Source organism: Opisthorchis viverrini (assembly GCF_000715545.1).
Source record: "Opisthorchis viverrini unplaced genomic scaffold opera_v5_1, whole genome shotgun sequence".
NCBI lineage: Eukaryota > Metazoa > Platyhelminthes > Trematoda > Opisthorchiida > Opisthorchiidae > Opisthorchis > Opisthorchis viverrini.
This window is the reverse complement of record NW_008751657.1, coordinates 2,533,706-2,551,663: the sequence shown is the minus strand read 5'-3', so window position 1 is coordinate 2,551,663 and position 17,958 is coordinate 2,533,706. Positions and strand designations below refer to the sequence as shown.

General features: G+C 46.8%; 2 protein-coding genes across 2 annotated transcripts in view; both read left to right on the top strand.

Moving 5' to 3' along the window:
* Positions 1–6,133: 6,133 nt before the first annotated feature.
* On the top strand, positions 6,134–16,196 carry T265_12436 (hypothetical protein; the record flags this gene model as incomplete). Its single annotated transcript, XM_009163852.1, has 6 exons — positions 6,134–6,364; positions 6,402–6,459; positions 12,541–12,684; positions 14,341–14,638; positions 15,619–15,965; positions 16,000–16,196. Coding segments are annotated over 6 exons (1,275 nt in total), but the record flags the coding sequence as incomplete, so codon positions are not given.
* A 24-nt stretch (positions 16,197–16,220) lies between these two features.
* T265_00037 (hypothetical protein) overlaps positions 16,221–17,958 on the top strand; it is a gene marked incomplete at both ends in the record, with an annotated part of 8,760 nt that continues 7,022 nt past the window's right edge. The window contains 3 exons of the mRNA XM_009163694.1: positions 16,221–16,286; positions 17,109–17,198; positions 17,743–17,850. Of these exons, the coding sequence (XP_009161958.1) occupies positions 16,221–16,286; positions 17,109–17,198; positions 17,743–17,850 (264 nt within the window). The remainder of the gene's footprint in view (positions 16,287–17,108; positions 17,199–17,742; positions 17,851–17,958) is intronic.

The window sequence follows — 17,958 nt, the reverse complement described above, 5'->3', positions numbered from 1 at the left end:
ATTATTCACATACTTTAATGGAGGCAGCAAGTAAATGGAAAGGCGTCTAACAGACGCACAAAGATGCCAGAGAGTTCAAGTAAGGAGAAGGAATTCACATGACTTGCGGTTTAACCACATTCCGGAGTTGGGAACGGTAATATGAAGCAGCAGATGGGGTGAAATTGTGGCGGTTGTGTTGGAATGATGGTATATTTGCATAACAGCATACGGGTATGAAAGAACTCCCTCAAAGTCGGGTTGCCATGTTCAATTAAAAAAGGCGGAAACAGTAAGGCGGCCACACCATGCTGAAAAATTTTGTTTCTCAGTAATTGAGCCTTAAATCAATGGAAATGGTCCGATGCAAAATCAAGAATAAGAAGCTTATCGATTTGAACTAAAATCACCCACAACATCTTGACGCGTGGCTAACAAAAATGGGCTGGTAGAAATAAGCCATCGGCAGCAGATGCCGAGTGACATTTAACACAGACATGCGTTGCTTGGTACAACTAGCTCACATCACGTTTTGCATTCTGAAGAAGAGCCAATTAGCGAGGTGTTTTGGGCAAAAAAATCCCTGCCAACGCACAGACCAAGCTTGATAGCATGACAAAAACAGGTTTTGGACAAGGTTACCTGGGGTTGTGACAATACAATTATTTGCTGAGTTCCGATCTGCAAATGCAGCTAGTTGAAAAAGATCGCTTACAGCAAGTGTGGCGAATATGAAGTGGGAGTACGATAATAATTGGAAGGCCAAAAGCCATGGATAGTGAGGGTGTGGGAAAAAGTTTTGGGGCGAAAATCATCAGATTGTTTCCGGCAATCGGATGGAACGACCCGGGTTACACACAAAGCCCTAATACTCGAATAACTCGAACTTAGTTTCATCTACAAGTGCGGTACTATGAAAACCGGGATGAAATAGTAACATTTTACAAAACGCGAATCGTGGGATGACGCCCGCTTTTTTATACTGGGTTAGGTACCGCTAATTCCTCAGGTGATCCTGTACAAATAGTTGGGCAGGAAACAGACGCTTACCTAGATTTCATACCCACTCAAAGCAGTGGCCATGAGAGGGTCAAACTCACTTGGTTGTACTAGAGTAGTCTGACAATGACATGGAAAAGACAGCTTGCTTTCAAGCATACCAAACAAAGAGGGTTTAAACGCGTAAGAGACAACAAAAAGGAGAAGCCCCTCCATACACGGTGGCAATTAGAGAAGACCATCAACGACTTTCAACAAAGCCACTCTATCATCTCCGTCCCCCACGTACAAAAAATTACATCACTGAGATTGATAAGAGCGAAGCACTTTGTCGGAGGTTGACCACAGCCATCTCGTTCTTTTGTGTCTCATTAGCTCTAGAAGATGTCTCCCTCCTCCACACTTCACTTTTTCCAGGTTATTTACGTATGTGACAGGTTTCAGTAAACATGAGGCTTGCGTTAGCACACTTGAACAGCAAACACTTTAACAACGCTAACACTTTTGCCGCGACAAATGGCACATGTAACATTTTGGGACATGAGATATACAGTTCGTGTTGCGAACGAGGCCGTGAACAATATCCCGAGACGCTCACAATTAAATCAATCTTGCTCCAGGTAGCAATTCACCTTTTTAAAGGGTTTTGATTTTTTTGTTATACACTTTGCCTTACCGACCTCATCGCTTTTGACATCCAACGTGAAATACCTTCAATTCATGTAACCTGTTTGACAGCCCAAATCACGCTTAGCGCGAACCAGTTTGACCAACCTGTCTCCCTCAACCCCGTCACCAAAAGCGGACTTGCCAAAAAATCTTTACACTTTAACACTCCAGGTTCACCCCAGGGCCTTCTATCTGCCGTCAGATTCCTGCCAACACCAATGTCGCCACTTAGCCTCCGACTTTAAATCCGTTTCCCAACATTCCAAAATGACAACATTTTGTTAAGCAAGGATATATCGAGATATATGCACACTGCAGTGCGTGCTCCTACAACAAAAAAACCGGAGTACAAGACATCTCGTCACTCTTGCCCCTTCATACTGACCTCTTGGTGATCTGTGGTCTACTCCCCAGGTAAACTACTCCGACAACTGCCACCAAGATGTCTACCGTCTTCTAGTGACTGAGCTGGATGTGCGGGCATCCCACGCAAGGCATTTTACTCCGAACTCACTATTTTCTATTATTTTCATTAGCCCAGCTCTTTTGCCTCAGTTTAAAAATACAAGGAGATGAACACATACCCACGGAGACTCGGTAATTCTTCACAGTATACTCCACTGGCGTCGCGGTCGATGTTTTACCATAAAAATTACCTTAGCTCCCATGAAATAATTATTCTTTACACTTCTTGTGAATTCCGGAGCACCGGCGAACCACAGGAGGACGCTGAATTTCCCCGAGCAGAAATGACTATCATTGATAATTCCCAATTGGGGTGATATACCGTCAGGCATGATCATTACGTTACAGTTAGAATAAAAGCATGACTGGCATGGTTTGTGAGTACAGGGGATTGCGCGGAATAAGCACGCCGTCATAAATTGTGGGTAACATTTGATATAGGCGTTAGGATTTGAAGGTGGCAGGCAAAAAACGAAACGCGGAAGGAAAAACGAGAATCATTGTGCGTGGCATACGACAAGAAAAGTGCAAATTGCAGAAAATGAGGAACCAGAACAATGGTTCTGGTGAAGCAACAAATTTGGCGCAAACCAGTCGGTCAATTTGAACTAAAACCTGAAACTACCACTAGGGCCTCGTGGAGATGATGAAATGTAGGAATCAGCAATAGGGATAGATGGAAGCAGGACTCTTATAAGCGTGGCGCGCAGCGAATTTGTAGAGACTCACTGGCGAAGCTGATATGGTGCAGTCGGGTGAGAAGTTCCTTGAAACAACACAAGCTGGGACGCGATCTGAACGGAAAATTATTGACTTTGCTGAGATCACAGGCTAAAAGGCCACCGAAATGGTTAAATCCGAACGATTTAAATTAGAGCGTCATGGAGACGGATGACATCAGGTGAAGAACTTGTTCCTATTCGCAGTTAGCTGAATCAGTGTGGGAGACTTTATGCTCAATATTAGAAGGGTTATAGTTACGAGTGTTATCTCAAGCTGGATATGGAAGTGCCCCATCATTGACCTGACATACTTCGGTCTTTGGGCAGCTCCGTAACAAACGTCATATTTAGGGCCATCGGACCGGGACATGCGATTCTTTAAGCAGCGAGAATTTTTTAAGGTTGACCAAGAAAATCCGCAGACGTAGGACGAACCCGCTGTTGGATCGCAGGTATTTTCTGCCCGATTGAGGGTCCCTGTAAATGTGGATCACAGGCTATATAGAATGGATAAAAGCTGCATAGGGTGTCCAAACCTGGCGTTGCCGAAAGCCGAAGCTTGGGAAGACGAGGGAATGGGGTGAGATCAGCGGAGCTATCAGACAGGATGGTGTGCCCTAATTGGGAAAGAAAACTATCGTTCACTGCAATAGGGGTGGTGGCAACAAGTGATTTGGTGGGACAGGGGGGGTGGATTTGTGCCAAGTAGACTAGCGAGCAAGCATGGGTTGACTTGCTAATATATGGTATCAAAGTATAGGAGAAATAGGGCAAGCCGGTGTAGGCACGCAGAGAGGCGGTGTGATGACGGAAATCAAATTTATAAGGGCCGACGAGGATGAACTTTCAAGATGACGGTCTGGGTTATCTGGTATTCATTACGAGAGTTGGGCAGAACCATAACCTACGAAAGTAAAAGAAAGAGGAATGGTCACCAGTCTTCGGAGCACTACTATCCGCTTTAATTAACAGGTAACGCATTGTACAACCAACAAGACACGCTCATTACGTGGCAACCACCATGATCCGAAACCCACGAGGATCAGGTGATCTGGTCGCTCCCATTTGGACGCGCCCCTAGTTATGTTGAACCAGAACAATTTTTATATGAGTGCATCACATCCTTCCTTTTTTAAGAGGCCCAAACTGGTAATTGTATCGCTATTTCTTCCTACTGTTTGTGCGTGATGATGCCCCGCGACATGCCACCCACCACGGGAAACAAACGTTGGTATTATTAGGCACTCATCAATCCATTGCCAAGTTGACTGGGATGACTTTTTGGCTGTACGCAGGGAGACCACTTTTGCAATCGGCTCCTACAGGCGAAAAGATGAGACCACATTCATTTCACAAGCATACAACCCACCCAATCCTTGCTTCCATTCTGCGCAATCCCACTGGAAATCCAAACTGCTTATCGTGCAGTCAGGTGGACATCTGTTTTCTAAAGACAGAGTAACAAAATGCTTCCTCAAATTTCGTCGAACATTGAAGCCGTGATGGCTCGCCCTGAAGTCACAGAAACACTAACACACTACGTAGATGATCGACTCCCTGACTGGTGTAACCAGTGGCCTCCTCAGTCAAGGTGGCTCGCTAGGCCTCGGCGATGCCGCTTCCAAAATCCCAAATAGTGCTCTCCTGCTCTCTTAGTACGTCAATATGTTTGTTATACCCTTCCCACCTGGACTCCGTCAACATATAAACAAGCGGGTGCTCATGTCGCCAGTCTTAGAGAGCACTGTCACAACCCTATCAATTATGACCCAATCAGCCTCACAGGCTTGTCTTGCAAGCTGTCCAACGAACTACATTCCGTCCAAGGTGATTTCACCACATCCTGCTACCTGCCGACTGATATGAACCTTTTAATAAGGCGAGCAAAACGCCTGTCTACTGTATTTTCCAACATTTTCAAAGCTTTAGATGAAATAACACAAGACAAAGTTTTAAATTTAGGAACTCCTAAGCATCACAGGCATGGAGGCTGACAACCGTACCCACGAACCGAAACTTCTAGGTCTGGGTTTGTAGCTGCCTCGCATCTCCATCCAATGTTTGCAGTGCTTGCGTAGGGTTCCGATTCAGAGCTTTCTTTCTCAGTCGGTTTCAACGAAAGCTCCCAAATTCCTACGTTTTTATTGCTAGACTCTGTCACATGCATAACGGATAAATGTGTGGTACAGTAATTCAATTGTTCCGCGGGTTGCCATCAATATCTTTTCAATCTAGATAACCTTCGCTGACAACAAATAATGCAATGCGCATGGCTTTCATTGGTCTGCCTCCCCCTCCTTTATCAAAACAAACAAAAGCAGGCCTTGTCGCAAAGCTTCAGGAATCTGGGATCCCGCCAACATTTGCCCCTGCATATGTGTTCCTACCTATCCGCAGAAGCCATGAAAATGGGCAACGCCCTTTTCGATCCACAAATCCACATAACTTTCTGCTGGTTTGTGACATTTTATACGAATTCCTTTGGAATGCTGCAGCCAGATGTAGAATCTTCGACTCAGGTGCCAAGAAACAGCTCTAGAAGGTTACCGTCGCGTACAAACCAGAATTTTTGGGCTCCTTGCCTCATGTTTTATGAAGTTGAATTATCTAGACTTAGCCTCGTCCCATCGTGTACCCCTAAATACGCAGTTGAATTATCTAGCCTAAGTCACTCGTTGTTATTCTGCATCTTACTACCGGAGGATGTGCTCATAAGTCCGGATTTCTGTTGTGTGTTTTGGCCACCACAGATATAATGTCTTCTCAGTAGTTCGATTGATTTTGTACAGCCTTCCTGAGTCACTAGCCTGTCATATCTATGCACCCTTGCGAAGGAAAATACCGATAGCCACCTTCCTGAACATCTACCCAAAGAACAGCGATAGTCTTTTCTTGGCGAAATCGCCCATCCAAGTAACCCTGCCAGGACAGGGGTGACGACCACCCCGTGGACGGAATATAGAAAGGAGCCTCATGGGCAGGAACAGTATGCATATCAGCATAGCTAACTCAGAAGCGAAGCGAAATGACAAGTACCATATGCCAAGATGCGCTCAGAGGCGACAGTAGCCGAATCGAGTCTAGGGCTCTTCGGTTTCCTACCTGTGCTCAAACCCTTTGGATATATTCAGGACTGAACTGACCCAGGCAATGATCTGATACTGGCCTACGGATTTTCGAGCGCGTTATTAGAACTGGCACCGATGGCGTCGCGGTACGTGCTCGCTGGGTCTTTTGCCGATTTTGAGTGGACATTTATGTGATCTAAAATGAACTGCCGTACTTGTATTTTTATAGAGATAGTCAGTATTCTGTATTTGTGGGCAACTTGCCACCGAATACCATCCAAGCCCATTTCGACCATATATTTCCTGATTGCAAGGTTAGTTGCGAATTGCACGAATATCTCGGTGCAGATGGTTAGCGTTAGGTTGGTTAGAGACCGTGATACTGATGCCTTCAAGGGATATGCCTATGTAGATTTTGAGGACGAAACTTCCTTCCAAACTGCCCTGAAAACGGATGGCTCGGTGCGTTGTTTTTCATCCCTTTATTTGCATTGTCCAGATCGTCGAGGGGTTCCGTTTGCGAGTCAATCCCGCACAAGAAAAACGTGGCAGTCGCGGTGGGTTTCATTAGTTTATTGACTCTTGTACCTGAATATTTCCATCTCGTCAGCGAAGCGCAATCTGATTGTTTTCCCTAGTTTTCCAGGTCTGATGGACCTGGGTTGATTCTAAACCTCGATTCTCATATTGGTGAAGGGTGGTAAGTGACTAAGTAATGGATCTCGATTTCAAATTGGCTATCAAGCTTTTGGGGATGAAATTTGGCAAGATGAGTGCCTTGAAGGACCCAAAGTGTGAAGGTAGCTGGTTGGTTGGCGAAAGACCGGGCAGCCATTTAACGTTTCAAGTCATGAAATTCGTGCCTCCACAGGTATGAGTGCACACAGGTTGGCAACATCCGATTCTGCGTATACGTAGATTCTTGACAAGATGACCAGTCAAAGCGTGTCATATCCCGCCCGTTTCGCCAGCGAAGCTGCTGTCGATGATGATATCCTGCCCCACAAAAAGCCTGACCGTGCGCTGGTGTGATAGCTTATGTGCTTTTGCAGTTAGCTAAGCTATGCTTTAGAGGGTTGGTTTGACACCGCTGGAATCTCAATGGGTTGATCGGGTGATGTAGGTTAGGCCTCCCCAGGTTTGGAGCTGTGACAGTTTTATTGAGATTTCTACTACCCTTTTGTTTCGAGGGTGACCACTGCAGCCTTCCGGTCAGGCTTTCAAGCCATCGGTTTCGGTCGAGACCAAAAATAATTACCATTGGACCCGCAAATAAGCGCGAAGTGCACAAGCGCCTCTTGTTTCATGCCAGGTAGACTGTCGCGTGGTGCTATCGTCCACGCCGTAATATTCGTTGCATGCACCAAGGGATGTGAGCAGAAACAGGGTACTGACACCCGTCTTCAGTGTCATCTACTTTTCCTCTCAACGGTCATTCTGAAGATTCTAGCCGTATGGATGTCCGTACTGCACCACAAATCGGCATGCTAATAAGACTGGCAGATCCGAATGTTAGACGAATTTACCGGAATCGTCTTTTAGAGTCTCTTCAAACTGCTGCACCACTAGATGTGGATTCATACTGGGAAAGGATTGTCATTTCCTTGTACAGTGCTAAGAATTTCGCATCCGACAAGGCGCTACCAGACCCACTCAAGCACGGGATATCAGACCGAACAGTCTAAATCTCGGAGGATTATCCACGCCGGTTTCGAACATAATTTAGCCCGACGAATCATCAGATTTCAATTGAAATTGAGCGTATGAGCCGACCGTGAAACCTGGTGAACTCGAAAGACCGAGGAAATGGAAGAGGCCCAGAAAGCCGGGAATGCTCAAAGATTACTTCAGTTGATCCGTGCGACTGCCCCCCCCGGAAGCTACTTGTGTGTGAAACCACCAAGGGTGAGAATGGAGTGACCTTGAATAAAGAACACCTGGGTCGGTGGGCCGAATACTTTGAACAGCAATACTTATGAACACCAGCTGCCGTGCATTTGAAACCTGCAGCTGAAGTAGAACCATGAACAATGAACCTGGGATCCCTGCGGCGTCGGAGGTTCACCGCTGCATACGTTCTCTCAAGCACCAGCGAGGTTTCTAGACTGGGTAACCTTCCACTCGCATTTGGCAAACGTAGGGTCAAATTCTCAGTGAGCTTGTGTGATCTATTCGCGTGCATTTGGGTAAAATAGACTCTCCCAGACAACTGGGAAGATTCGGTGATAGTGCTCATTTGAAAAAGAGGCTTGCAGTGAGTGTGGCAATCACAGGGGAATCAACTTGACCCCGGTTGTAACGAGATTATTGACGTCACTTGTGCTTCGTCGCCCTATGGGGGCTCGACAACAGGGGGTAAAATGCCTTAGTGGTTAGAGCGCGAATTTACTGACCAGAAAGTCTATGGTTCGAGCCCGACCTCTGTATCTCGACTTCCCCTATCTAGGCGTGGGCAATCTGGCAGTATCCAAGGCCTCCTGCTTCCTTCGGGTGGCATGGCAGCTAGGAACCGAAAGGGTCTTACGGTTGAATGATTATCTTTGATCACTTATTCGGCAACACCTGGTGAGATTCCGGCCTGGTAGGGGTTGCATTGACCAAAACTTCACACAGGTGCCAGAACAACGCCGTACGTACAAATGACCCACAATTTTAGTATTTCTGTGTTTTAAAGGTGCATTCGACTCGGTTGACTAGTATGTTCTTGACACACTTGCTCATTAAGAAGGTCTCGGGAAGTTTGTGAGCACATTCTCTGACTTATGGGTGTGTTAGCCCATGGAGGGATCTCAAAGCTTCCGTACACAAAATGGTGTACAGTTTAGGGTGTCTGCCACTGTGGCAGTGAACCAACACTCTGTGGCCCTAGCTGAAAGAGCGCCATGATGCCAATTGAAATGGTTTTCGATTACGTTGTTGCGGTGACTCATTCCCCTTTTCTGCGGCCGAATAGTTTCATGCGGAGTTCGGGTCTCACGTCGAAGCAGTACCGCTTATGGTGACACTCCATCAGGCGACTTAGGGTTTGGCGTCCCTTGATATACCAGCAGAAACCTTTGAAAATTCCCTAGTCGATCCCTCCCCTTTGGACTTCAGGGTATCAACGAAGCGTTCCGCCTGGCTGTTTGACTGTGGTTGAAACGGCGGCGGGTGGATGTGAGTTACACCTTACTCCCGACAAAACTCTGCGGACGTCGACGACGCGAACTGACAGATGTTGTCGGATGTACTGGTCTCTGGCGTTTCAAGGCGACTGAACAGTGGTCGGGGTTCCAGGACTGTAGTAGGAAGGATTTCCGGCCACTTGGTCTAAGCCTCGACCATGACCAAAAAGTGCTGCTCACCCAATGGACCTGCATAGTTGATTTGAAGACGAGACCAAGGTTCGGTCGACTGCGGTCACCACCTTAGGTGGGTTTTCGTGGGTAGATTGGTTCACCACACCACAGACCAGAATTGGAGACTTGCTCAATCTGGGAGTCCATCAAAGTCAGAAGACTTAACTCCGACCAAGGTCCTTCATCTTGTTCCCTGGTACCCCTTATGGAATTGATTCAGTATGGCTGGTTGTAACTCCTTTTGAATGACAACGCGTTCTGAAGATAAAATGTATCAGTCGGCTGGAGATAATGCCCCACGTTGGTTGGAGTAAGGTCCCAATCAGTTTTTCGGGCAGGTACGCGGCCAATGACTGTGGTACCTGGTGACCTTCTGCAGCACAGGGTCTTGGTCAGTAGCCTGACGGACCACGTNACCACGTCAGCAGTCACTGCCAGAATGTGACCCGCTCCCGGTACTATGGCGGTTCATTCCGCTCCTAAGGCGCGTTTGACTGCAGTATCCTCTGGTTCTGAGGAGAATCAATGAGGTGCGGCTTGTCCAAGGCTGGTGGTTGACTGATGCGTGGTCTTGAAGCAGAGTAGCCCATCGCTGAAGGCGGTTGGCGGTATATACCGGAATTTCTTTCTTCGAGCCAAACAGCAAAAAATGGCTTGCTGTCGGTCAGTAAGGTACACTGACGGCCGTAGAGCATTTTACGGAACTGTCGCCAAGACCTTCGTTTTTTATCTGACTGTAGTTGCGTTTGACTTGACTTGTGTCAGGGATCTGGCGGCGTGTGCGATGGTTTTCTGGCTGCTGTCGGGCAGTACGTGCGAAATCACTGCGCCGGTTCCATAGTTCGAAGCATCCGACGCCGTAACGATTTCAAGTGACGGATCGAGCGAATCGGAACTCAGCATGATTTGACAGTCAAAACCTCGTTGGTATTCTTCTGACCATGTCCACTTATGGTCCTTGGTTCAGTGGACCTTGGATGTGATGCATGACAGGCGGAAACGAGCCCTAGTTACCGAGGAAGGACTTGAGTGATGCGACGTTTATGGGTGCTGTCGTGTTCGTCAAAGATGAAACCAAGGTTCTTCATTGACCTCATGCAGAGGGTGCATTTTGTAGGCGCACCCTAGAGCCATAATCTTGGACACAACCAACCACATAATTAAGGCGCTGTCACAGTTCGTCGGAGTTGGAACCCATGACGATGAGATCGTCCATGTAGCTCATCCTTCAGCATCGAACCGTCACAAGCTTGCTTCGGCAAGCAAAATCAACTTTAGATGTCACCGTCACCGAGTTGGACCGCGACTTGTGGGTTCACTGTGGTGCGCCGGTGGCTGCGGCATTCGAGACCGACACAAATCTCTGTGGTCACGACGATAGCACCTGGAACATTCATGACGCCCGAACCGGCAATGACGAGCGAAATGCCACTCACCACAATGTCAGCGAATTATGGGACCGGACTTGTTCTCGGACTTCTTTTGGACGCTTGACTTGATTTCGTGGACACAACTGCTTGAATTAGCAGGTGACTGACCGATCATAGCCGTCTTGCTTCAGGTTGATGAGGCGTTGTCATTCAATGTTGAGGCTCTGCAACGTTATTTCAGCATCACGTTTAATTGTGTGAAGCATCTTGGGACAACTGGAGACTAATACAAAATTGAGGCACTTGAAGTGTTCCATTGAGCTGAGCTTGGAATGCTCGCATGCCCGATTGACAACACCGTGATGAAATCGTCATCAGCTTTGTTGACCAGCTTGAGACATTAATAACAGAAATTGAACGGTGATGTTTGATCGTCCAATATCCGGGACAGTGTTCTGACTACTTCATCGAAGCTGAGATCGCGGGGCAGTTTGGGGAGAATGAAGTTTGTATGCCGTACTTGTTCTGGTATGTCAAATTTTTGCACAAACGACCTGCCTTTCTATCCGTCAGCGAACTTAGAAAAATATATTTTGAACATGTCTTCGCACCGCTTGAACCAGGAGTCAAAAGCATGACCAGAAAGAGGGTTGAATGTGAACTCCATGATGGACGCTGCGGCTGAAGAAACAGGGGACTCACTGGTGTCTGGATATGCGGTCTCTGAGTCAGTGAATCAATGAGCTTCAGATGCACTTCAAACTGCTATGAGCTGATTAAATTCGCTAGCCATCCTGCGGTCTCATTCGCCAATTGAAATAACGGTATTTTCTCAGCTTAGTTCTTAGCCTGAACCTGCCAAACTAGCGTTCTGGTCAAAACAACCATCGAAGCGCGTAGTATGTATTAACGCCCAAAACCAGGTAGAAAAACACGTATAGCATGATGTATGTGAAGTGTATGGATGGACAGCATTCTGAAAATTCCGATGCTTCTGAGTGCGCCAATGGCAACCTCCAATTAACGGATACGGGCTCATGATCAGCTGTTGTGTCCACACATTCAGCCAATCGGAGCTCGCCTTGATGCTGGCCAATCGTGCGTGGGACAGGCTTCCTAACCGTAGCAGCACATAAGTGCGAGCGGTGTCGGTACAGAATTCCGCCAAACAGCCTTTGAGACTGAGACTTTCGTTCGAGCATCACGCTAGCAACTCGTTGTTGGGAGTGGGGCCAGTTTATTGCCAGTAACGAGTCGATTGAGGGTAACAGAGTTACCATCACTGTCTGGACGTCTCTCATTGCTGGATTGCCGTTCCCATAGCCTCAGTATCTGGCGATATGATGTTGCTCGTGTCATACCCAGTAATTCTATTGTCCCTTGTGTTATTTCACGAATAACTGTAATGATGACAAGGGCTGATAGTCGAGCAGTCTGCTCTCTGAAGCCGAATCGTGAATAACTTACTAATGGGCTGTTAGGCTAGCCAGAATTATTCATTCCAAAGAACAAGTTGTTCAAATCCATCTGGTGAAGCCGAGATTACGTCAGGTGACAAGTTGACTGATCTGGTCGTTAATAAGCCCCGATGTTATCAGCGCGCCTTTTCGCATGCTGCTTTTCTGTAGGTGCTCTGTCCCAGCCCACCACCTGGGCTACATGCTCGATTTCTCTGAAATGTGGACGATCGGTAGGGCTATCATTAGCTGGAGAAAGTCTCGTAACTTGACGCTACGTAGCGAGAAGCAAGAAAAGTAACGTTGTCACGCTCAACTTATGGTGGTGTATGTATTGATTGACCACTTGAATTATAATGGAACGCGGTTTTGTAGGCAAGTGCCTCATCCGAACATGAGTCACAGATGTATTCATGATGTTGTTCTCTTTGGTATCCCGTTGTGGACTCAAACTTCACCGTCTTTTGATGCAGGTGGCCCGAGGGGCGGTCCTCCGCGAGCAATGGGAAACGGTTACGGCCGCGGTGGTGGTGGTGGAGCATACCAAGGTCGAGGAAACCAGGACAATTGGTCGTCTCGTGGTCGTCCCAATATGGGGCCTGGTGGAGGACGGTTCAGTGAGTCCTGTTTCAGTGGGATACCATAAGTCCGTGTGGATGTCTGGTTAGATGTGAAAACTTGCATCCTTGTTTTTTCTATACTCTTCGGCATTATTTGTCGCCTCATGATTCAAGGGAAGCTACTGAATACATTGATATATTCACACGGTTTTCCACTAACTAGAACTATTATGCTCGTGGGCTGCCGTTATGTGGGATATGGTCATGCAACTCAGTTGTCTGTGAGCGGTGTCTTTTTTGGTCACTGTACTACTGACGATACGTAGACGACTTTCTATCAGAGGAAATCACCTATCTCTGTAGCTCATATACCAGCAGAAATCATGCGCTATGTTGGTTTTTCCAGGGTTTCTTCAGGTATTACCCTCCGGGTACACTAGGGCAGTTCAGCTTCTAACTTCAAATAACAATGTTTAGTAGCTAGTTGACACTGCTTTGTTTGTATATCTGACTCTACACACGGTGTGGTGGGTCCTTTCCAAAACACACCAGTATCCGACACAGTCGTTCACTTATTTAGGACGCGTTCGTCGAAGGGACCACCATAGTGCCACACTGATGAAATAGTGTGACAAACCAGCTGCTACCCACATTATAGAGAAACATGTTTATGTTGGCGATTTTTCAGACCATCTAACAATAGCAGATATACCCATGATGTACCTTCCTCTGCGGAGTTCAGAGTGGCGCGGTACCTATTTTTATTTTTCTCATTAGTTATAGTGTGTACCCCGATGGACGTGTCTGACGAACACTGTCTCGCACGTCGCGGACTGTGCTGCGATCTGAGTCAGGCCCACACAAGCTGTATAATCTCCACGGGATAATCTTTCTAGATTCTCGTCTTTGTTGCATCCAGGGAACGCTATTAAATTGCAAGAACTTCCAGCGTACCAGCTCCAACTGTTCGCTCTGTTCACAAAACCTCGAAAGTGGAACGTCGCATGCGTTGTCACATATCATAGTTCTGGTGGGTCAGGAGCATTTTCGTGACAACACTATGAACCCCTAAGTGACTCAGATGTGATCACCCGTCCGTTTGCAATACGGTGCCACTTATGGCTTCAGTTATTTGAGGTCTCGCCATAGTGCTCCAGACAAAGCACTGACATAAGCATCCTCACCAGCTTTGATCTGGCATGACATCACGAACACCAAACACAGATTTTTGTCGGATCGTCGTAACCCACAGGTCACTCCTTTTAGTCGCATACGCTGCCGGTTGTATGTTTCGGTAGGCCGACTAAGGAAATGCCCCGGTACGTCCGCGCGATAGGCTAATCACTGCCACCAATGGTAAACGAGCAAAGTGGAATGAGTGGATGCACTTTCTCACGGGGTTACAAGGGTCCTGATAGTGGTGTTCATTTTCAGTGACGCCATCATCACTGACAACAGTACACCAGTAGTATGTGATGGCGCTCACTTGTCTAGTGACACCGATCTATCACACAGGGTCAACCATACTGCTTTTGGACTATCAAAAATTAACATTCTTGGTTCACTGAATACTTCTCTTATGAACGTAGTAGAAGGCTTTTGAAAGAACACTGGATCGGTCAGCTTTGGACTCCAGGCGGCACTAATAGAATCTGTTGGTTCTGTTTTCGTGCGTCCATGTTTAGTAAATTGGTCTAATAATATTCCACTCAGCTGAACGCGGCCCTCGCGGCGGTGGCGGAGGTATGGGTGGACGAGGCGGCCCCCAAAGACAAAGTTATCATCCACCTGGTCTCGCTCGTGATCCTATTGTAAATGACCGTCCCGATACGGGTGATTTGAACAGCAACAGTTCGGGCGAGGAGAGACCTCGTTTGAAGTTGAAGCCTCGAACAGTGCCTCTCAATCAAACTGACGACCGACACCTCTCAGAACGCAGCAAAGCGATTTTCGGTACCGGACGTCCACGAGAACCCAGCCCACTACGTGAAGAAGCACCAACCACGTCAAGGTACATTTTTATGATATGTATCTATTTATGCATCTATGGATCTAAACTATCGTAGCGTACGGTTCTGTTATAACTTTCTAGTACGCGCTTTTAGGCACATGCAACTGATGTAAGAAGTTACTCTGTATTCTCCTGTTTTTCTTGTGTTGGGGCGACAGGCGAGCGTTAATTTTCTGACTGTGTCCCTTCCTGATTCGGTGTTTTCTTCATCCGCTCACGTCAGGTTGGTTTAAAAATTTGGGCGGGAGAAATTCCTTCAGTATTGACATACTCCAGACAGTGAGATGTTACAAGTTTCGTTCCTTTGGTAACTTCGGTTCTTTTTGTGTCGCGGTATACCCAATAGACATGTTAGCAATTTGTGGCTAGCTTCTACCGTCGTTTTTCCTTTTTTTCTTTGTAGTCCACATTCCGATCATTAAAGCAAGAAGTACTGAAGCAACTGATCGTCGATCGCACAGCCTGGCAATCTGCTATTTGCAGCTTTGTTCGTCTCCGTTTATTCTGATTACGTGCCGTGATTGATAAACTGATCCGATCGTTGTTGCGTTTCTCTTACCACCACCGTCACCTTTTGCGCATTTCTCGGGAACTCAGTCGTCTGTCCATACATACCGTCCCCTTTCATTCCCACAGCTGCTTCTATAGACCCCACTTTGATTTCTGTACAGATTGCCAGGTGAATTCCCCCGCCAACCCCCCCCCCTAACCACCCAAATACAACTTGAGACGTTCTGTCGCATCTGCTTCCCACCATATCCTTCTCTCATACGTAGCTGAAAGTTGCGATGGAGTAATCTCTATGCTGTACACATGATAATAAAAATCCCATGTATAAGTGACCTATCGTTTTCTCGCTACTGCAAGCACCCATCCCGGTTACCGAGTTCCTTTTTGTCAGTCCCATCCAACTGAATTATCCACACCTATCATTTTCCATAGTAGAGATTCGGTTGTGCTGACATTTGTTCCTTTTCCAGCTACATGGGTAAGCGGTTCTACTGTGACTACTGCGATAAATCGTTCCCGGATAACGCTACGAACCGGAGAGCTCATCTTAATGGAGTGCAACACCAGCAGGCGCGTAGGCTGCACTTTGATCGTTATTTAGGTAGGTGTCCAGGCGTGTTTGAGACCACATTTGGTACAGCTCCACAAGAGAAGTTAGTCCTCGAAAGAGCCAAGAAGCCATGCATCGGATTTGCACGGACGGGTGCGTTTTCAGCTTGTCCCGTTATTCATTTTACAGGTGAATGCAATTACGGTGTTCTTTGCAAATATTCTCATATGACGCCAGAAATGCTTCATCAGTTGGAGCAGCAAGCAAGTAAGGTAGCATTTATTCCAATTAACTTTGTAAGAAGAAAAAGCTAGTGACGTGCTGCGGCTATCGTATTTGTCATCCGAGCAAAATATTGAGGCTCTGCTACAAAAACTAGAAAGTGTCGTTTTGAAGAGACGAATGGAGAGAGAACGGTTTGGATCGACAAGCGAAAGTCATTCGTTAGTGCTGCCTGTCGGGTTTGAAAATGCAGATCTCCCTCCTTCCCTACTGTTGTAACAATCGCTGACTGTTTTGCTGATGCTGATAAGCTTTGCATGGTTGCCTGCATGGCCGGAGTATCTCGAACTCAATGTCCTAATCCTCGTAATTTACCTAGCAATTGCCTTGATCAGATCTAATTTCTGAATTTTCAGCTGCTCGTTGTATCTTATCAGTGCGGGATTCCTTTGCTGTAAGTTGTGCATCACTGAGTCCAGGATCCAGTCACGGTGAATAAGCCTGTCCAGTAACACCTAGGACCAGTGTGCCATCTGCGTTGTTTGCAGCTGACATTGTGCATCCCTTCACATCAGGTTTGTTCGAGCGATGAAGTAACCGAGACGAGATATCCAAACGTAGGATTTGCTACCAGTCAATTTAAAAAAGTTAGCGTAGAAGTTATACGAGCGCTTGCACCCTTGTTGGCGCTTATCAGGTGGCTTCGGAGCAGGCGGACACATGACCCAAGAATCACAAGTAGCCAATTTGTAGGAGGTGGGAACGGGTCAAAACGATTTCGGCAAACAATGAAACCACCGTTTACCAGACATTTCTCATATATTAGTAAACCTGAAGTACTGTTGCAACTGTATAGCTTTGGTCGCCTTGAAGGTCAACAGTGGGTAGGCGTATGTATACGAGAAATATCAGTCATGGGGACATTTGCAGTCGTCCTTTCCAGCTGGGAAGTTAGATTCTTCCGATACTCGAAAGTATGCGGCTCAACGACCCCAGTTTGAACGTCATTGCTGTTTCCTCTCATGACCCTCTAGGACCTCCGCACCATAACACGAGCACGCACCATTAACCTATTGTCTTCAAAAATCACTCTCTAATGGAATTCTTCCGCTCACTGGGACATTACACATCTCATCAACTGGAAATTGGCTCCTCGGATGATCAGAAATTCATGGAAGTACTCACTAGCGGCATGCACATGCTCTTAGCCCGATAAACAATTTCTCGAGCGCCTTAAGCACGTCTGTTTCCGTACCGTTGCCCGGAAAAATCGCATACGTGAATGCTGGTTCAGTGACCCTTCTATCCACCTGCAACTCTTCCAGGGCCGCTAACGATAAAGGGGAAAATAGATCATGAAAACAGTGCAATGTAGTGGAATAAGATGCTATGATAAAGATAAACTTCAATGCTTCTCCATTTTCCGTTGTATCTGTTCAGCCTTCATTACCACATTCCAAAAATGCCGAGCACTCCGAAGCGTTCATCGATATGTTTCATCATCATCATCATAATAAGATGCTGAAGATAAACTTCAATGCTTCTCCATTTTCCGTTGTATCTGTTCAGCCTTCATTACCACATTCCAAAAATGCCGAGCACAGCACTGCGTTCATCGATATGTTTCATCATCATCATCATCATCATCATCATCATCATCATCATCAACGACAGCATGACATCAGTGCTCAACACCAATGCTTCACTGCCGTACAGCCATGACTTATTTGAAAGCCTTATTGTAAAGAAAAGAATAAAGGCGGACGGGGAAGGGACTTAGTGCTAGCTTAACACAATCATTCCGAGGTGCCTACACCTCCAGACATTCACTCAGGCAACCTGGACAGAAACTGACAACAAGAACGCCACTGACAACGGTTGGCAGCCATATCTTGTAGTGTCTCCAACAAGGCACAGTGAGGATCACGCGGTCCCCATCCTGGAAGGCCAAGCGAGTCCAGTGTGAGTGCAAGAGCAGCTTGTTGTCCCGCTTGCTTCAGAGTGCGAACATTGAACGCGGCCAGATAGAGTGGGCGTC